Raw genomic sequence first — 21,293 nt, 5'->3', positions numbered from 1 at the left:
TCAGAGGGCCTCACGGGGTCCTTCCCGCGGGCTTCCGACGCACTGCCTGAGTGGAAGTGCGGGCGGCTTCCGGTGTGAGTGACGAGTGGTGGCCGAAGCTGGGGTACAGCAGGGAACATTTAGGCAGAGACCATGGCGGACGGCGGCTCGGAGCGGGCCGATGGGCGCATCGTGAAGATGGAGGTGGACTACAGCGCCACGGTGGATCAGCGCCTGCCCGAGTGCGAGAAGCTGGCCAAGGTGAGGGGAGGCCGGCCGGCTGTTGGCGGGCGCCAGGGGCTGAGTCACGGCGTGGAGCCTGCCTAGGCCTCAGGGGGCCCGCGGGCTGGAGCGCGCATCCCTGGTGCCTTCCTAGCCCGGGCTGGACCTGCTTAAGTGGGAGACCCCGGGTCTGTTCGCTCGGGAGTCCCCGCAACTCGAATGTCCCCAAGCCCGAGAGAGCTCGTCCCCTCTTTCCTATCGAACTTGACGTCCAGTTTTAGTGCCTGCCGTTTCTTGGGACACTAAGTAACGTTTGATTGAGTCGGTTCTCAGGTTCAGGCTGTATCAGAGAGTTTGGTTGTGATGTTATTGTGGCCCAGTCAACTTACGTCCTTACGTCGTTTATAAATCATGGCAGTGTGCCTGGTCTTTGGCCAGGAGAACCAGGAAAGTCGTAGTACAAATGTAATGGACCCAGACCCCAAGCATGGTGGTGAGCCATCCAAGCGAGAGTCACTGGAGCACATTGGGTTTGAGTAAGATTAAATAAAATGGAAGCGAAGAGTCGTTTCAGGACAGTATAGGAAAGACAAGCGGGTATTAAAAGAGCCTGACAGGGCAGAAAATGAACGTGTTTTGTGCTAGGGATCGAACCTCGGAGTCATGCACTCTAGGTAAGTGCTCTGCCGTTGAGCCACCTCTCGTGGAATGAGAACATACCTTGACCCAAACGTTTCCACACACTATGCTTTGTGTCAGGCAAACTTTCTCGATCTCATCTTGTACATAAGGAAGCCAGGACTGAAATTATTTTGCCCGAGGTTATAGTTAGTAGTAGCCAGAATTAGGGATTCAAAACTAGATTTGCTCATTAGATACGTTGTTGGTTATTACTAAGGATTAGAGCTCCTTAAATTCCTACTACAGTTCAGTGTTAAAGTCACCAGGAATTTACTCCATGTAAGGGTTGTTTATTTGGTCCTGAAGAGCTTAATACAGAAGTACATAATGCAGTATCTTCACAAAGCCGATTGACAATGTCGTTTTCGATGGGAATTTTACCTTTTTTTTAAAAAAAAAAAAAGTTTTATGTGTATGGGTGTTTTGCCTGCGTGTGTGTGTTTGTACACCTGTTATGAAACCCCATGTGCATGCTGGGACTCAAGCCCAGGTCTTCCTGAAGAGAACTGCTGAACCATCTTTCCAGCCCCAGGAATAGGGATTTTTATGTGAAATCCTTTAATGCTGAGGAACTGAACGCTAATCTGTCTCAAAATGCTACTTGAACCGATGAGCTGAAGAATTAAAACACACCTGCTGGCCAGAGTCCTTTCCTGAGTGTCCACTTTGAAGGCGATAGAACAGTGGTGTTCCTAGCTGGAGAGGCACCTTCACTCTAGAAAGGACGATGACACCAGCGGGAGTAGCTCACACATGGAATCCCAGTACTGGGAAGGCTCAGGCAGGAAGAAGAATGTAGAGAGTGTTGCCTGAAAAAAGGTCATTCCTATTCTGTATGGCACCGTGCCAGGTGCCTTCCTGGGCGGCTGATGAGTTCTGGATGTGGTCAAACAAAGACTCTTTGGGCCTCTTAAAGTAACTAAAATGTAAACCATTGGAATTCTGGGGGTTTGTGTAGTGTTTAACTTCTAAAGACTGTGTGTGTTTGTCAAGCAAAACAAGGTATGCATGCGAGTTGTGTTGGTTGGGGGGGCGCTAGAGATTGAACCCAGGGCATGCTAGGCGAGCACTCTGTCACTGAGCTATATCAGTGTTTAATGTTTTTGTTGTTTTGCTTTTTAAGACAGGCTTTCTTTGTGTAGCCCTGTCTGTCCTGAAATTCCCTTTGTAGACCAGGGTGGCCTAGAACTCAGAGTCGCTTGCCTCTGCCTCCCAAGTGCTAGGATTAAAGGCATGTGCCACCACTCTCTTTTAAGGTTTTTAGTCTGTGTTTTGTTTTGTTTTGTTTTCCTCTCTGCCCCTTTCCAGGGCTGTGGATTAAACCCTGGGACCTGTGTGTTAGGCAGGTACTCTTGCCACTGAGCCTCTAATGTTACAGTTCTACTTTGGAATGTATGGAACATTTTAGCATATGTTGTTTTATTTTTAGCTCAGTAACTATGAAGAAATGTTCTTTTCATTTGTGGTTTATCAAGGCTGATCAAGTTCAGGTCGTCTGGCAACAAGAATAGTTACCAGTTTTTGCTGTATCTCATTTCCTGATAAGGGGTCATTAGTTCTGAGCTTAATTTCCTTCAGACATTGTTTGTTTCAGTTTTAAGAATTTAAATCTTATTAGGAAGAATAATATAAATATATCAGATGTGAAAACCACATTTGGCAGAAGCCTTTAAAAGACAGACTGGGGGCTGGAGAGATGGCTCGGCGGTTAAGAGCACTGACTGCTCTTCCAGAGAACCCGGGTTCAATTCCCAGTGCCCACATGGCAGCTCATAAGTGTCTGTAAATCCAGTTCCGGGGTGATCTGACACCTTCACACCATTGCACGTTAAAAAAAGACTGACCAGGTGGTGGCACACACGCCTTTAATTCCAGCACTTGTGAGGCAGAGGCAGGCGATCTCTATGCATTAGAGGTCAACCTGGTCTACAGAGTGAGTTATAGGACAACCAGAGCTATTACACAGAGAAACCCTGTCTCGAAAAACAAGAGGGCAGACTGAAGTCAAAGCCTGAGTGGTAAAATTGCCAGTCCTGGTCATTCCATTTTGGATCTCCTGCAGGCGACCTAGAACAATTCTGCATCTACATCCTAAGACACCCAGCAGACAGCAGCTGTGCCTGTGATACTGCTCTGTCGGACTAGAAAGATGTCGGCTGTGACGATCAAGATGCTCACACTGTTGTGGCTTGTCTTTATAGCTAGTGATTTAATCATGCACGAACCCTAAAAGAAGGTGAGGGCCTGAGTTGTGGAGTGTTTTGTTTTGTTTATACCGTGCTATGACTAAAATGTAGAACCAGCAGTCTGGCTCCACAGCCTACACTAATCCATTCCCTTCTGACACTTCGGTAATGGCACCTGAGGGCCCAGAGTTAGAATAAAAAAAGAGGTAGATGATAAAAGCCTCCTGGCTTTGGTCTACTCTTCCCCTTGTGTTAACTCAGTCTGAAGGCCTCGGAGCTGCAGATACTAGTGGTTCAGCAATTGATAGTGCAGAGGACTTTCTGGACTGTGGGTTATTTAGAGGCTGTTTACAGTCTTACATTGTATTCTATAGTCTTTGTTTCTCCTACCCCTCCAGACTTTTTCCTTTCCTTTTTTTTTCAGTCACCTGCAGCTTCTTCCTAAGTGAATATTAGCAATAAAAAGTACATGAGGTGTAGAACAGTTTAATGGTTGTTAACAGTTTAAACAGAAGAGTCCTTTGAAAAATAGATCCTGAAAGGCTTTAAAAGTCAACAATTTGTGGTAACTTTCTATTCCTTGTTTAGGTTGTTTAGCAAACCATTAACAGATTGGATCTCTCAGGTTAATGGAGGCAAACTTACAGAACCTACAGATGCCCAGCACTTAGTGACATTAAACAAACCTGTAGACATTACCTCATGTACAAGGAAAGTGAGGAAAATTAGTCACACAAGTCACATGTTCTGACACTTGGTGTAGGATGGCTTTACCATCTTACTCCCTTTGAGTTGAGAGGCTGCCTGGAAGAGGGGGCATTTCAGGAGCTGTACTTCTTATTGTGACAGTCAAGAATTGTAAGCCATACGCCGCGGCGGTGGCGCATGCCTTTAATCCCAGCACTCGGGAGGCAGAGGCAGGCGGATCTCTGTGAGTTCGAGGCCAACCTGGGCTACAAGAGCTAGTTCCGGGACAGTCTACAAAAGCTACAGAAGAAGCCCTGTCTCGAAAAACCAAAAAAAAAAAAAAAAAAAAAAATGTAAGCCATTAAGACCTTCTGAATAGTTTTAGCCTATGTCATGTACAAGGTGATATGAGGGAAGCAACAATAAAACAAGGGTCCAGGCCTAGGGGAACTCAGAGACCACTTGATAGGTAGGAAATGAACACTAATCACTATTATTTAAGGAATAAAAAGTTATCTTCAAGCTAAATGTGGCAGTTTGAATAAGAATGGCCCCCAGAGACTCATATTGGAATGTTTAGTCACCAGGGAGTGGAACTATTTGAAAGAATTAGAAGGATTAGGAGGTGTGGCCTTGTTGGTAAAAGTGTGTTGCCTGGGGTGAGCTTTGAGGTTTCAGAAAGCCAATTCCAAGTCTCTCTCACTTTCTGTAGACCAGGATGTTGCTCTCAGCTGCTGCACCAGCACCTGCTTGCATGTCAGCATGCTCCTACCATGATGATAATGAACTAATTAGCCTCTGAAACTGTAAGCAAGCCGCAATTAAATACTTTCTCTCATAAGTGTTTCCCTGGTCTTGGTGTCTCACAGTAATAGAACAGCACCCAAGAAACTAAGCATGACAGCTCTCACCTGTAAGCTTGGCATGTTGGAAACCAGAACAGGAGGATCAGTGCAGGTTTGAGGGTAGCTTGGTCTGCACAGTTAAGACTGTCTCAAAAAGCAACAATGGTATCTATAAAAGTCATAGTACGGGGCTGGAGAGATGGCTCAGAGGTTAAGAGCATTGCCTGCTCTTCCAAAGGTCCTGAGTTCAATTCCCAGCAACCACATGGTGGCTCACAACCATCTGTAATGGGGTCTGGCGCCCTCTTCTGGCCTGCAGACTTACACACAGACAGAATATTGTATACATATAAATAAATAAATATTTTTTAAAGAGTCATAGTGCGTGTTTGGCTGATGAAGCTTCACGGTGAACTACCATGGTAAACAGCAATTCCAGAGTTGAGACTGCAGTGAGGTTGCAAAGACACTAACCATTAGAATATAGTCCAGGGCTATTGCCAAGCAGAGCTGGAGGGGTCAGTATTAAATGAGGTATTGAGTGACAAGTGATTTCAGGGAACACTAGCCAAGAACTCCTTTCTAAGAAGACGGCCTTTGCTGTTGGTCATGGAGTATATGGTCTGTGGCGGTGTGACACCTTCCCGTGTCGGTTGCAGTTCCTTGATCCTGCTTCTGCGTTAGAGTGCCGTGTATCCTCCGCATGCCACGTGACTACAGTGACGGCTGTCTTAGTGGATAAAGGATGTTTGGCATTTTAACCTTTCTTTACACTTTATTTTCTTAGACTACCATTTTCCCATAGAGTACTTTGGGCAAAGCACAACCGTCAGAGCACAAGGGAAGAGGTGTGCTTGGAGGGAGTAGGGGACTGGGATGGGCAAAGCCTAGGCGCTGGTTCTGCTGATACCTCTGTGGCCAGTCAAGTCCCTTAAACCTCCACCTCAATGACAGTCAAATTTGCAGCTGACTTCCTAGCACTGATTCTTGTCTTTGTGACTCACTAGCCTTCCAGCTTTATCCATTGTTTCCCCCTGGAGAACATGGGCCCATGGGGCTTTCTGAACTGGATCTTCCTTTTGCTTAGAAAGCGTCGTTAGAACATGTTATAATCATGTTCCAGTTTTGGTTTTTCGAGGCAGGGTTTCTCTGTGTAATAAATAGCCTTGCTGTCCTGGAACTCACTCTGTAGACCAGGCTGGCCTCGAACTCAGAGAGATCTGCTGCCTCTGCCACCCAAGTGCTGGGATTAAAGGCACGGACCACCACCGCCCAGCTACATGTTCCAGATTTTTTTTTAAGTCCGTACAGTCCATAATCTGTCCTGTGTGGTTAGACTGGGATTGTGGTTCAGTAATAAAATATTTGCTCAATGTATACTATTTAATTGAATGTCGTCAATTCCTAGCCCATCCCCTAGACTCCCAGCAAAGTGTGTATGTGTGATCTGTGTGTGTTTTATATATATGTGTGTGTGTGTGTGTGTGTGTTCTCTGTGTATGTGTTTTACAGGTTATCTTGGAAAATATGAGAAAATCCAAACATTTATGACTTAAATTCATAGGTCATAAAAGCTGTTAAGTGGGTGTTGGGGTGGGCACAACATTTATGAATTGTCTATGACTGTCACTAGAAAAAACAGTGGGTGAGGTGCTAAGGGCACAAGCTCATGGCTTTGTGCAGTCAGAGAAATATTCTGTCACTAAGCCACACCCCTGGCCCTTCTTCCCATTGAGACAAGGTCTTGCTAAATTGCCCAGACTAGCCTCATACTTGCAATCCTCTCTACTCTGAGCCTTCCTTTCTATTCTGCCACTTGCCTGTCTAGCTCACTGTCCCTCCTCCCATCTCTCAGCAAGGTATATTTAGTCTGGTTGAGCCTTTCCTTAAGAGCATGACTTTCAGGCTGGTTTGTGAGTGTTTTCTTCAAAACATTTATTCTTCTATTTAAACTGTTCAGTGTCCTACCAGCTAAGAGTTCTGTACAGAACAAGATAAACAGGTAGCACCACTGTGAGTTGACAAATTAAAATGCAAAACAAAGACTCGGTGTTTTTCTCAGATGAGACAGCATTGTAGTTACAGGTTCAGTTTTTCTTGGGCTTCTTTATATCTTAAAGAAGTTTGTGAGTCTGGGGTGGTAGCTCAGTTGATAGAATGCTTGCCTCACATTCTGGGGGTACTTGGTTCTGCCCCTAGTATTATATAAACCAGATGTGTTTATGTGTGCCTGTAACTGTGGAAGCAAGGGAGTAGAAAGTCAAGGTCTTCCTTGGTTGCATAATGAATTTGAGTCCCAGCCCAGACTACATGAGACCCTGCCACTAAAATTAAGTATCCAGGTGATGGTGACACATACCTATTTAATCCCAGCACTCAGGAGACAGAGGCAGGCAGTTTCTGTGAGTTCAAGATCAACCTGGTCTAGAGCAAGTTCCAAGACATCTGAGGCTACGCAGAGAAACCTTGTCTTGGAAAACCATAAATGAATAAATGGGAAACAAGAGAGGGATAAAAGGGGAACAAAAGAAAAACTTGTGTATTGTGCTGGGAATATAGCTCAGTGGTAGAACACTTTCCTAGATAAACTTGCACTCACACAGAGGGAAGAAGGGAAGCAGCTCGTGGGTCCTGACTGGGAATCCCTAACTCCCCTGAAGAAGCAAGCCTTTCTCAAATGGATAAAAACAAAACAAGCAGTAATGGATGACATTTCTCCTTCAGAACGGACATTGATTTAACTTTCTCAAAAGCTCTGGTCAGGTGCTGGGTCTGTACTGGTGATGTTTTCATTGTTCATTGCTTTCTCTTGTTTCAGGAAGGACGGCTTCAAGAAGTCATTGAAACCCTTCTCTCTCTGGAAAAGCAGACCCGAACTGTGAGTAGATAGTAAAGCAGAACATAGTTATCAGTGATTTTTTTGATGCTGCCCCATTTACTTAGGATATCTTTTCTTTCTTGCAGGCCTCTGATATGGTGTCCACATCCCGCATCTTGGTTGCTGTAGTGAAAATGTGTTATGAGGCTAAAGAATGGGACTTACTTAATGAAAATATTATGCTTTTGTCAAAACGGCGGAGTCAGTTAAAACAAGTGAGTCCCTGATTGCTTTAAAACCACAGAAGAGGGGCCTGGAGAGATGGCTCAGAGGTTAAGAGCATTGTCTGCTCTTCCAAAGGTCCTGAGTTCAATTCCCAGCAACCACATGGTGGCTCACAACCGTCTGTAATGGGGTATGGTGCCCTCTTCTGGCCTGCAGGCATACACACAGACAGAATATTGTATACATAATTAATAAATAAATAAATAAATAAATAAATATTTTAAAAAAAACACAGAAGACTGGGGCTAGAGAAATGGCTCAGTGGGTAAAGGCTCCTGCTGCCAGACCCCAAGACCCACGTGGTAGAAGGAGGGCCTGACTCCTGCAAGCTGTCTCCCAGCCTCCACATATGGGCCGTGGCACAGAAGCTCACACACACACATAATAAATATAAACGTTTCCAAATAGGGCTGGAGAGATGGCTCAGAGGTTAAGGGCATTGACTGCTCTTCCAAAGGTCTGAGTTCAGTTCCCAGCAACCACATGGTGACTCACAACCATCTGTAATGGGGTCTGGTGCCCTCTTCTGGCCTGCGGGCATACACACAGACAGAATATTGCATACATAATAAACAAATAAATAAATAAATAAATAAATATTTTTTTAAAGAGTTTCCAAATAGTATATTTGCATTTACAGATTTTTGAGGAAACTAATCTCTGAATTTATTGAAATTTCATTTAACCTACAATTTTCAAATATATTCTAGAGGTGGTTTGAAATTCTACTGGGATCTAGCTATGGAACATTTCTCCCCAAGATGGACATGGTGTTTCAGCACTAGGAGAGATGTAGAGGCAGATGGATCTCTCTGGTAGTTTAAGGCTAGTCTGGTCTACAAAGAGAGTGTCAGACCAGCCAGAACTCCATAGGGAGACCCTTTCTCAAAACAAAACAAAAGAAAATCTGTTTGAAGAATAAATTTCAATTATGAGTGGTTTATTGTATTTTATTAGGCTGTTGCAAAAATGGTTCAACAGTGCTGTACTTACGTGGAGGAGATCACAGACCTACCTGTCAAGCTGCGACTGATTGATACTCTACGGATGGTTACGGAAGGAAAGGTAAGTTTTGTGCTGGGTGACTTCTTCCTGCTGGTAGTAAGGATGGTGTGTTTCTATATTGCATGTAAGGATATTTGTATGGTGATTTTGTTGGTTTTCCTTTTGTTTTATGACCAAATCTTCTCTGTAGTGCTGGCTAACCTCAGACTCTCTGTGTAGACAAGGCTAACCTCAAACTCCTAGATATCTTCCTACCTCTGCCTACCAAGTTCTAGAATTGAAGATGTGTGCCACCATGCCAGGCCATGTTTTATATTTTATAAGGAATAAACAAAATGCTATCACTTCAACCACTGTTAACTTTGTATGCCCACTTTTAGTAACTTTTTATAAATGAAATACATTTATGTAGTGCTATTGTCTCACATAATTTCTAGGGATTGGTAGGTTTTATTTGTTTTGTTTGAGACAGAATCTCACTACAGCCTTGACTTGTCTTGAACTCAGAGAAGAGGTCCACCTGCCTCTGCTCCCCACTGTGCTGAGATTAAAAGGGTGTGATGCCATGACCAGCTAGAATTAGTTGGTTTGTTTTGGGTTTTTTTTTTTTTTTCTGGGGAGGGAGGAGTGCACACACTTTGTGTAGATGAGAACTTTAGTTCAGTCCACAACATCCAAAACAAAGGATGAATCTATTTTAGAGCCTTGATAGAATTCTGATGTTGACCTTACAAGACAAGATTTCCCTATGCTGCCCTGGTTATACTGGAACTTCCTCTGTAATAGACTAGGCTGACATAGAACTTATAGAGATCACCTGCCTCTACTTCCCAAGTGCTGAGATTAAAGGTGTGTGCCAACACTGTCCAGCTCTTGCAAATCTTTTAAAGCCAGTTTCTGGTTTTTGTGTCATTAATACAGCTTGTGATCCTATTACTTGTTAAACAATAATTTTATATTTAGTTTCCCAAAGCAAAATTTGTTGGTGGAGGCTGCTCGTTTGTTCCTGGCTGCCCAGACCTAAAATAATCACTCAGAACCATATTATGTGCGATACTGTTTGGCCAATAGCTTAAGTGTATTGCTAGCTAGCTCTTATATCCTAAACTAACCTATTTCTATTAATCTGTGTATCGCCACAAGGCTGTGGTTTACCAGCAAGGTTCCAGTGCATCTATCTCCTGTGGGCTACATGGCTTCTCCCTGACTCCACCTTCTTTCTTCTCCATCTCTGCTTTGAATTCCCACCCTACTCTAGTCTGCTAAGCCACTGGCTGAAACAGTTTTATTTACTAACCAATAAAAGCAACACATACAGCCGGGTGGTGGCGCACGCCTTTAATCCCAGTACTCGGGAGGCAGAGGCAGGCGGATCTCTGTGAGTTCGAGACCTGCCTGGTCTGGTCTACAAGAGCTAGCTCCAGGACAGGTTCTAAAGCTACAGAGAAACTCTGTCTCGAAAAACCAAAAAAAAAAAAAAGCAACACATACAGAAGGACTTCCCACACCAAAAATTGAAAAATACAGATTTTTTTAAAAGTTATTTTACTTTATATATGTTGGGGTATATAGAAAAATGCCCACAGGGGTCAGAAATGAGTTTTGGATCCCTTGAAGCTGAGGTTATAGGCTTTTGTGAGCCACCTGATGTAGGTGCTCTACGCTAAACTGCAGTCCTTCAGTATAGCATTAGGTTCTGAGCCCATGAGCCATCTCTCCAACCTTGGAAAATGTTTTATAAAGGTATTTGCTGCATCCTGCTCTGTGTGTGATGAGAGATTCTCAAAGTGTGTGTGAATAATGAAGTGTGCAGCAGGATGCAGCTAGTAGTCCTGATAGTGCAGTTCTGCCTTTTAAATGTGAACATGTTTCTGGAAGAGTTTGAGACTATCATTTTCCATTTGTAGATTTATGTTGAAATTGAGCGTGCGCGACTGACTAAAACCTTAGCAACTATAAAAGAACAAAATGGCGAAGTGAAAGAGGCTGCTTCTATCCTTCAAGAGTTACAGGTAAGGGGCTTTCAGGAGCGTGGCTGATTCTAATGCATCATTGCTTCTTTTTGCTGAGTCACCAAGAGTAAGCATGCACACAGCACAGTGTGTTCCTGAAATTAAATTTTACAAGCTAACCTGCTAAACACAATTTGAAGAAAAGTTAGCATCAACAATTGACCTTAGTTTCTGTTGACTGAGTTCTGTTTAGAATTTAAGTAAATGCACTGCTTACTTAGATGCCTTAGGAATCTGCTATTAAAATTTTTGGTTTTATACTTAGTGGATGGTTGATTACAGGTAAATTTCTAGACCAAAATGGTTTGACAAAGGAAAATTGACAGATCTGGAAGTCTCAAGAGCTCAGTGATAAGTGTTTCCCTGGCATACTGAACCCTAATTTGATGTTGTGTTCTCCGGGGCTCTCTAAAGGCACAAACTGATAGAGTGGATATATATACTGTCCTCTTTAGAGAGCCACGCATTCTGAGAAAAGCCATGGAGTCTCACACCAGAAAATGTTACATGAATGTACTCAAAAATTCTAAGTCGCTTTTGTGAACTCACACTTACTAGGGTCTGTCAGAGGCTGCCCATTAGGTTAAATAGGTTATTCTGACATTCTAGTTGAGTTCATTCTCCAGTGGGCTAACGGAAGGGAAGCGTGACTTTACTGAAAGGGCTAGGGTCCTGCATTGTCTTCGTTCTCTGATCTTTTTTTCCTGCAAATCCTAGAGCCTTTATATCAGTGGTTCTCCACCTGGGGGTCGTGACCCCTTTGAGGGCTTAAGCAGTCCTTTCACAGATTTGTGTGTCAGATATTCTGCATATCAGAAATTTACAGTATGATTCATAACAGCAGCAAACATGACAGTTATGAAGTAGCAACAAAAATAATTTTATGGTTGGGGTCACCACAACTTTAGGAACTATGTTAAAGGGTCACATCTTTAGGAAGGTTGAAAACCACTGCTTTATAAACTCCATCCCAGAAACTTTCTCACACAATTTTTATTATTACTGTTTTTTCAAAACAGTGTCTCTGTGTAGCCCTGGGACTATCACTGTAGACTAGGCTTGTCCAGGTCTACGAAGATCCACCTATTGCTGGGTGGTGGTGGCGCACACCTTTAATCCCAGCATTCAGGAGGCAGAGGCAGGCAGATCTCTTTGAGTTCGAGGCCAGCCTGGTCTACAAGAGCTAGTTCCGGGGCTGGAGAAATGGCTCAGAGGATAAGAGCACTGACTGCTCATCCAGAGATCTCGAGTTCAATTCCCAGCAACCACATGGTGGCTCACAACCATCTGTACTGAGATCTGGCCTGCAGTATACATGCAGACAAAACACTGCATACATAATTAATAAATAAATCTTTTTTAAAAAAAAAAAAGAGAGCTAGTTCCAGGACAGGCTCCAGAGCTACACAGAAACCCTGTCTCCAAAAATCAAACAAACAAACAAAAATAGCTCCTCCAACTGTCTACCTCCCGGGTGCTGGGATTACCTGGCTCTCTCATATTTGTCATTCTATTTTGTTGGCTTTGTTTTCTGAGACAGGGTTTCTTTGTGTAGCCTTGTCTTCTAGAACTAGGACCCAGGCTGGCCTGGAACTCTATTTCTGGAATCACACACACACACAAAAAAAAGATCTGCCTGCCTCTGCCTGCTGTTTTATCTAAATTGTTCGGATATTGGGATGAAAACCTGGTAGATCAAAAAGGCAGTAGAGGAGCGAACAGATGACCTTCCGCTCCCCCCTTTTTTTTTAACCAGAATCCCAGCAATCAAGTTTCTCTACCTGTTCCAGACCAAAAAAAAACTGGAAAATCTCCCAAGTCCCTCCCTACTACTTCCTGTGTGTGTCTTTATCCATCTCCTTGACTCCTTCTTTCTGTGGCTAATTTTTGTTGATTAGTCTCTGGGCTCCACCCCCTGATACAAGGTTTTATTAACACTGTCTTGAGTTTCCCAGTGCTGTCAAATACCCTACAACATCTGCCTCTCAAGTGCTGGGATTAAAGACTTGCACTGCTAGGGCTGGTAAGGTGGTTCAGCAATTAAGAGCACTGGCAGATCTCCCAAAGGACCCAGATTTAATTCCCAGCACCCACATGGCAGCTCACAGCAGTCTGTAACTCCAACTACAGGAGATTCGACACCCTCACACAGATGTACATGCAGACAAAACAGCAATGCACATAAAATAAAAATACATGAATAATTTTTTTAAAGCCATGCACCACCACTGCCTAGCTAGCTATATTTGGCATTCTTTACATGACAGACTTGTGATGAAAACAGACTATTTGTTTGTCAGGGCTTAGAGTAAAGAAACCTTGTGACTATAAAGGGATAACATGAGTGGATTTGAGTCTTCATTGCGATAGTGGTTATGCAAACCCTTTATGGGATCTTACACCAGCAGGGGCAAACTCCAAGAATTCTCTTGTCTTAAAGATTTATTTTGCCTGATATAGTAGTACACATCTTTAATCCCAGTATTTGGGAGGCAAAGACAGGTTGATCTCTTGAGTTTGAGGCTAGCCTGGTCTACATAATGGGTTATAGGACAGCCAGAGCTACATAGTAAGACTTTGTCTTGAAAATACCATTTTGTGCCGGGCGGTGGTGTCGCATGCCTTTAATCCCAGCACTCGGGAGGCAGAGGCAGGTGGATCTCTGAGTTCGAGGCCAGCCTGGTCTACAAGAGCTAGTTCCAGGACAGGCTTTAGAAACTACAGGGAAACCATGTCTAGAAAAACCAAAAAAAGAAAATACCATTTTGTGTGTATGCACAGTGCTCCTGGAATCTAAAAGAGGACATCAAATTCCCTTGGCCTGGAGTTAGAAGTAGTTGCGCGGCACCTGACGTGGCTGCTGGATTCGGAGCTTGGGTCCTGTGGAAGAATATCAAGCACTTTTTATTGCTGAGCTATGTCTCCAGCTCCCTAAATTGCTTTTGTATAATCGCCAACATGTACAAATATGAAGAGTTAATATTTGACCTGTCTAAATATTTTAATATCCACTAAGTAACTGAAACTTACCTGACGAATTGCTCTGCTAGGTGGAAACCTATGGGTCCATGGAGAAGAAGGAGCGAGTGGAGTTTATTCTGGAGCAGATGAGACTCTGCCTAGCTGTGAAGGATTACATTCGCACACAGATCATTAGCAAAAAAATTAACACCAAATTTTTCCAGGAAGAAAATACAGAGGTGAGCATTGTCTCTGCACGGTGTATTTCCATTCGAAGCGTTTTGCTAGAAGCCCAAAGCCTAACCTATTCTGTCAACTTCTTTCAGAAATTAAAGTTGAAGTACTATAACTTAATGATTCAGCTGGACCAGCACGAGGGGTCCTATCTGTCGATCTGTAAACACTACAGAGCCATCTATGACACGCCCTGCATTCAGGCAGAGAGTGAGAAGTGGCAGCAGGTAAGGAGGCATGTGAGGATGCTGATGCTGGAATAGCTGGGGTGCAGCTCAGTCTGAACCCTTCCCTGGCGGGCACAAGGTCCTCGGTTTGATTCCTAGCATGAAAAAGAAAAGAGAAGGATAAATTACATTTTTGCCTGTTTTTACATCACTATAACTGCCATAATAATGTGCCCTCTGGTGCTGCTTTCTGTTTGTTGTGTCAGACTAAATGGGATGATAAAATGTCTGTTTAACGTGTCCAATAGGTTAAGAATAACAATGACTTTGGGAAAGGTCTTGGTTTTCTTTCTTTATTTTTATGTTGTTGTTGTTGTTGTTGTTGTTGTTGTTATTGTTATTGAGAGGTATTTCGAGACAGGGTTTCTTGGTAGCTTTGGAGCCTGTCCTGGAACTCACTCTGTAGCCCAGGCTGGCCTCACACTCACAAAGATACACCTGTTCCTGCCTCTCAAGTGCTGGGATTAAAGGCGTGCGCCACACTACCCAGCTTCCTTGTAGGACTTTTAATTTCTTCTTCTTTTTAAGGCAGGATCTGAAACTTCCTATGTAGACCAAACTCACAGGTCCACCTGCCCCTGCTTCCTGAGTACTAGGATTAAAAAGCATGCCCTACCATGCCTGACCCCTTCTAAGACTATTTGAGTTTAAAATAAAAATTAGAACATAGAACTCTTTCAGTCTTCACTTTGTGCTCAACCCCATTATGTTTCCAGTTACACATGAACTGTTGCTTACCACTCTCTTAGGCTCTGAAAAGCGTTGTTCTGTATGTCATCCTGGCTCCTTTTGACAATGAGCAGTCAGATTTGGTTCACCGGATAAGTAGTGACAAGAAGCTGGAAGAAATTCCCAAATACAAGTAAGTACAGGTGTCACTGTAAAAATCCACTCAAGATGCTCACCTCCACCTGTGCGCATGGCTGCTGCTAGATTGGAGTAGAGAACAGTTCATTGTGATACTGCGGAGTTAGTGCTACTGCAAACACTAATGTAGTGAGAGTCTGGCCTGCTGGACACTCAGTTCCTCCGCTAGTGGGAGTTCTTCATCAAACCTGGCTTAGCGGCTTTTAGTTAATATTCATTTTTCAAGGGTTTAGCAGTAATGGCCTGGACATCATGATTTTCAAGAGTGTGTCCATTTGGAGAATATCATATGTAAACAGACATGTTTCTTCTCAAGTAATAGACTGCTTTTTTTAATTATTTTTATTTTTTGTACCTGTCCTTGAACTCACTCTGTAGACCAGGCCGGCCTCAAACTCTGCCTCACGAGTTCTGGGACTGAAGGTGTGCACCACCGTATCTGGCAGATGGGCTTTTGTTTAAAGAACTATTTTCCTTCTTTGTTTGACCAGTGTGCTTACAGCTGTCTCAGAGACTGACAGTACAGTAAGGAGAACATACTTGATAGAGGGGTAATCTTCAGGCTATAGGGGATAACATAATAATTGACAAATGTTTTACTAAATAAAAGTAGCAAGAATTAAATTTTTGGGAACTGGAGAGATGGCTTAGTGGTTAAGAGCACTTCCAGAGGACCTGGGTTCAATTCCCAGCACCCACATGGCAGCTCACAACTGTCTGTAACTCCAGTTCCAGGGAATCTGACAACTTCACACCAATGTACATAAAATAAATTTTTTAAAATTTGGATTTTTTTGTTTAGCTAGTTTTAATTTGTCATTGATCAAGCTGAGATTCTTACATGAAATGCTTGACATGAAATGTTTTTCAGATTTCGAAATCCTTGCATGCACACATGCTATTTTAGATTGGGGCCTAAGCCTGAATGAAGTTCATGAATGTTTCATCTATACCTTACACAGGTTGGCAGAAGATAGAATTGTGACTGTCTCATTGTTCCTAGTTCTGAATCACAATGTTTCCTGTGAGAACTCATATTTGTGGGGGGTTTCTGTTTTTTTATTGTTGTTGGGTTGTTTTGTTTTGTTTTTTAAGACAGAGTTTCTTTGTGTAGCTCTGGCTGTCCTGGAACTCTACTCAAACTGGTCTTGAACTCAGAGATCTCTTCCTCCTGAGTGCTGGTATTAAAGGTGTGTGCTGCCACCACCCAGATGACTCACTTTCTTATACTTGGTCACAAATTTAACACTTTAGACTTTTCAGGCTACATTCAAATCTGTGAGGCCACAAATTTTTCACTTGTGACATCATGGCAGCACTCAGAAAGTTTTGGGTTTGGGGCCTGCAAGATGCCTTAGTAAAGGTGCTTCTGAGCCTGGCAGCCTTGGCACACTCCCAGAAGCACATGGTGGAAGGAGAACCAACTCCCACAGATTGTCTTCTGACATACGCGTGCACCATGGGATGCGTGCACCCTCACACACGTGCACACACAAGTAATAAATGTGATAAAGAAGTTTCTGGTTGGAGAGCACTTGCTTAGACTCGCGACTCGGGATTAACACCACTGAGCCTGTTAGGCAGATCTGAAACACTGCGGTGCTGCACTTTACAGGGATCTGCTGAAGCTTTTTACCACAATGGAGCTGATGCGCTGGTCCACGCTGGTTGAGGACTATGGGGTAGAGCTACGGAAGGGTTCCCCTGAGACCCCAGCAACTGACGTTTTCAGCTCTACAGAAGAAGGTGAAAAAAGGTGGAAAGACTTGAAGAACAGAGTCGTGGAACATGTAAGAATCAGGAGTCAACTGGCTCTCAGTTTACCTTTTGGGTTGTCTTAGAACTAAGGGTGGAAGAATTTGAACATAGACCACTCCTTTCTGTTGAAAGGGGTTTGGAAACAGGGTCTCAGTCAGCCCTGCTGAGGTAGAATTCACTAGCAGGCCAGGGTGACCTTGAATTTGCACTGATCCTTTGGATCCTTGGAGGCACTGATCTGCCTCCACCTCCCACATACTAGGATTTCAAGTTCAAGCCACCAGGCCCATCTATAAGCTTTTTTTTATTTTAATCTTTATTTTTTTATGTGTTTCACATGCATGCAACTCCTGTGGAGGCCAGAAGAGGATATCAGATCCTGTGTTCTTAGCTCTTTACTTCAGGACTTATTTTCCCCTGTAGTAGAATTTCAGGTGTTCAGTCTTTCCAGAGTATGCCAGGGTTTATCTTACCCTGCTTGTCTGTTTCCCCCTCCCCCCGCCCTTTTTTGTTTGTTTGTTTGTTTACAGAGCAGATAACTAGTCAGGTATAGTAACACACTCCTGTAATTACAACACTCAAGAAGCTGAGGCAGGAGGACTGCCATGAATTTAAGTTCAGTCTTTGATATATAACTATAGGAGTACTCGGTGAAACCTTTTCTCAAAAAGAGGAAGAAACAGAATAGGTAACTATCTATGAGCAGTTTTCATTCTGGGAGAATCCCACAGGAGTCCAAAATCTTTTTGTTTGTAGACCAGGTTGGCTTCAAGTTCAGAGATCCCCCTGCCTCTGCCTCCTGAGTGCTGGGATTAAAGGAGTGTGCCACCACTGCCCAGCTTTAAAATCCAAAATTTTAAAGGCAGGCGTGGTGGCTCACACCTGTGATTCCAGTATGGGGGAGGAAGAGGCACTAGGTAGAGCTGAGAATATAGAGCACCTCAGGCTTCCCAGAGGCTCATGTTGCTTTTAGAGTTGATGGACAGCAGAGATGCCTGCTTCATAATTTACTTCTCCCCGCTGTGAGTCCTGGTGTTTTGTAAAGGACACTGGTGTCTATAATAAGAGAATTTTGTCTAACTTCACCATTTCCCATAGAAAGTAGAAAATGTAATTTTTAAAAATATTTATTTATTATGTATACAACATTCCTTCCATGTATCCCTGGAGGCCAGAAGAGGGCACCAGATCTCACTATAGATGGCTGTGAGCCACCATGTGGTTGCTGGGAATTGAACTAGGGACCTTTGGAAGAGCAGCCAGTGCTCTTAACTGCTGAGCCATCTCTCCAGCCCCTAGGAAATGTAATTTCCTTGTGCTTGTTGTTGGAGATAGGGTCTGGTGTAGCCTAGACTGGCCTTCCAAGTTACTATATAGTAGATCTGGATGATTTCACCTCCCAGGTGCTAGGATTATAGATAGCATCTAAACCATTAGTGTCATTAATACAAGTATTTAAGTTTGTTTTGAGGCAGAATTCTATTATACAGGTCATCCTGGTCTCCATGGAGTTCCAGAACTGCCAAGGCTGTACTATCTCAATAAATGAATGAATGAGACACTGTCTCAATAAGTGAATGATCAATCGGTAAAATACTAAGCAATCTTTACCTCAGGGTTCAGTGTTTCTTAGGATATTTAGAACCAGCTTCTTTAACGGGGGAGCTATGGGAAAAGCAGAAGCTCTGAGTCCCATGTTACCAGTAAGCAGCTGGATTTTCAACCCTACTGACGGCTGTTGTGTGTGTCCTATGACAGAACATCAGGATTATGGCCAAGTACTACACTCGGATAACAATGAAAAGGATGGCACAGCTTCTGGACCTCTCTGTGGATGTAAGTACTGGATGTGTTGTCTGTGTTGTGTGTCAGTCACTATTGTCGATCTACTTGACTAGATGGATTCTCACCTCGGATTGGCTTCCAACTCCCCTATAGTCTCTCTCCTTCCTACCTCATTTTCCCAGGTGTTGGACTGCAGACATGCACCAGTGCCCCTGGCTTTTACTATTTCATTTTAAATTTAGGTAGCTTAAAGTGTCCCAGCTATCTCAAATACCAAAATATAGCCAAAATTACATCAATATTATTTTTTGCTAATGTTGGAGCCAGGCAGAGGTGGTGCACGCCTTTAATCCCAGCACTGGGGAGGCAGAAACAGGTGGATCTCTGTGAGTTCCAGGCCAGCCTGGTCTAAAGAACAAGTTTCAGGACAGCTGGGGCTACACAGAAAAACCCTGTCTCCAAAAAAAAAAAAAAAAAATGTTAGGAGGGCCACAAAGACAGAATGCATGGACAACATTTGTGAGGGAGACTTGACTGAATTCGCTGAATTGGCTCCAGGGTTTATTATGGTCACATTTGTGTGTATGTTGACAGCACTAAAAGATGCAGGAGGTGGCATGCCTGTAATCCCGGCACTTGGGGAACAGGAGAATTTGGAGTTTATTGCCTCCCTTTGCTACATAGTTAGTTTGAGGCCAGCCTGGCATACATGGGGCCCTGCTTTCAAAAACGAAAAAGATGTAGGATTAATAGCCTCAGAAGCCATTTCTGTCATAGCAAAGTGGCTATTGTAATAATTCATCTGAAAAAGAAGAGCCAGCACATGTCAGAATTGAAAGGCTTCCCTCTTGGCTGGCTGGTCAGTTGTTTTAGAAGAGGACGCCAGAGTAGCATCATTTGTCTGTGGCCTTGTAGTTGCCTAGTGGCAAAGCGCGCGTGTTCTCACCTAGCATTCTGGAAACAACTATACCTTAATGCCTTGAAGAGGTAACTAAAGGTCAGGATCCAGCTCAGCAGTGGAATGTGTGCCTGGCCTGGAAGAGGGCCCTACGTGTGACTCAGCGCTGTAGAGAAAAATGGAGGGAAGGACTATAAAGGGGAGGAGCTAGTTCATTGTTGGTGCCAGCCATTTTCCCTATTATTACCACCAGGATTAAATCTGCAGGGTCACATTTAGACTCAGCCCTGGCTCTGGAGACAGAGAGAGACAGAGAGACAGAGAGAGAGAGAGAGAGAGAGAGAGAGAGAGAGAGAGAAGAAATATATCACATTTCCATTGTTGGAGACTGCCTTCCAACTCCTAATCTTGCCTCGACCTCCCTAGTGCTAGGAGCTGTCACCACATCTAAGGGTTCACGTGGTAGATGATCAGGTGTTGTAAGTACGTCATTACAGTCAGCAGTTGGTAATGGATTGTCAGTGACCTTAGCCTGTGTATTCATGGTGAAGAATTTTCAGATGTCTCTCTATTATCCATTTTGATCCAGTTTGTTTGTCTCTCACAGGAGTCAGAGGCATTCCTCTCGAATCTAGTCGTTAACAAGACCATCTTTGCTAAAGTAGACAGGTTGGCTGGAGTCATCAACTTCCAGAGACCCAAGGATCCAAATAATTTATTAAATGACTGGTCTCAGAAACTGAACTCGCTGATGTCTCTGGTTAACAAAACGACACACCTCATAGCCAAGGAGGAGATGATACACAACCTACAGTGAGGCCGGGTGCTTTTAGAAAAGACACAGTTGGAGCTCATTAAAAAGAAAGACTGTTTTCATGGTGTATATGCTGGTTTTTTCTTACTCTTCGCTTTTTTTCTAAAATTTTAAGATAGTGAATGTGTTTGAGCCCCCTCTACCTTTTCCTCTCCCTGGTCTCGTGTTAACTCTGCTTTGCAATTGGTAGAAAAATGTTCCACATTTCCAGTGTCCGAAGACGAAAGGTTGTGTCTCGCCTCACTTGAGTAAGTTCCTCCCATCTGTTTTTACCCACCTGACAACTACATGGCAATAAAAAGAGGGTGTGTGTTGGCTCCTGAAGTTGCCTCTGCTTGGAGGGATGGTGATTTATCAAATGTTTATAAATAATTGTGTCATAGCTGTTGATGACTTACTAGAATAAAAACCAACATAGAACATGGAAGGATCTTCTGCATGGAGATGTGCTTTGTGTTTTGATACTGTGGCAGGAAGTGTGGCCAAAGTGCATTTGGAATCCTTTCACAGAATATAAATAAGAGTTCTGTCCCTCAGACTTCACTCTGTGGTGGAGGATGAAGACCATGAACTTAGGCCTCTCTTTCCTCTCCTCCCCAAATACTAGGATTACTGGTGGTGCTGGGATTGAACCCTGGGCTAACATGCTAAGCAAAGCACTACACAATTTAGCTTCATCTCCAATCCCATAATCAAATGTCAATCACTGTACTTTGATTATACTGTGCCCCTCCTACTTGTTTGCTTTCAGGTTTGTTTTGAGGTGGTCTTATGTAGTCTAGGCTGACCTGAAATTTGATATGTCATGGTCGATGACTTTAGACTCCCGATTTTCCTGCTGCCTCCACCTCCCAGGAACTAAGCTTCAGGTGTGCACTCCTAAGCCCAACTTGACCAGTTTTTAACCAAGGAGCTGCATTGGCACAGGCCGTTTCCTGTTGAGTTATCCTGGTGGTGCTTTGGAGTAGGGCTCTTCATCCTTTCCCTGCACTTCCTTTGTATAAACTTAAGTTTGGCACCGACGTCTTT

At 43.5% G+C, this 21,293-nt stretch overlaps 1 protein-coding gene across 1 annotated transcript; it reads left to right on the top strand.

Annotated features, from left to right (window-relative positions):
• The first annotated feature begins 34 nt into the window (after positions 1 to 34).
• Psmd12 (proteasome 26S subunit, non-ATPase 12) lies at positions 35 to 20,588 on the top strand. Its single transcript, XM_038328445.2, has 11 exons — positions 35 to 240; positions 7,419 to 7,478; positions 7,565 to 7,693; positions 8,661 to 8,768; positions 10,616 to 10,720; positions 13,771 to 13,920; positions 14,008 to 14,142; positions 14,892 to 15,004; positions 16,625 to 16,799; positions 18,526 to 18,603; positions 20,058 to 20,588. The coding sequence occupies exons 1-11, from the start codon at positions 133 to 135 to the stop codon at positions 20,265 to 20,267; spliced, it is 1,371 nt and encodes a 456-aa protein (XP_038184373.1). The 5' UTR covers positions 35 to 132; the 3' UTR covers positions 20,268 to 20,588.
• Positions 20,589 to 21,293: the final 705 nt, after the last annotated feature.

This window comes from Arvicola amphibius, chromosome 4 (genome assembly GCF_903992535.2).
Source record: "Arvicola amphibius chromosome 4, mArvAmp1.2, whole genome shotgun sequence".
Taxonomy (NCBI): domain Eukaryota; kingdom Metazoa; phylum Chordata; class Mammalia; order Rodentia; family Cricetidae; genus Arvicola; species Arvicola amphibius.
Note: the sequence above shows the minus strand (reverse complement) of the source record. Positions and strands in the feature narration are given on the sequence as shown.

Excerpts from the sequence above, each read along its gene's own strand:
- Psmd12 (XM_038328445.2), top strand. The coding sequence starts at position 133 with ATGGCGGACGGCGGCTCGGAGCGGGCCGATGGGCGCATCGTGAAGATG. Across the intron at positions 241-7,418 it reads AGTGCGAGAAGCTGGCCAAG|GAAGGACGGCTTCAAGAAGT; the intron begins GTGAGGGGAGGC and ends CTCTTGTTTCAG. Across the intron at positions 16,800-18,525 it reads AGAACAGAGTCGTGGAACAT|AACATCAGGATTATGGCCAA; the intron begins GTAAGAATCAGG and ends GTCCTATGACAG.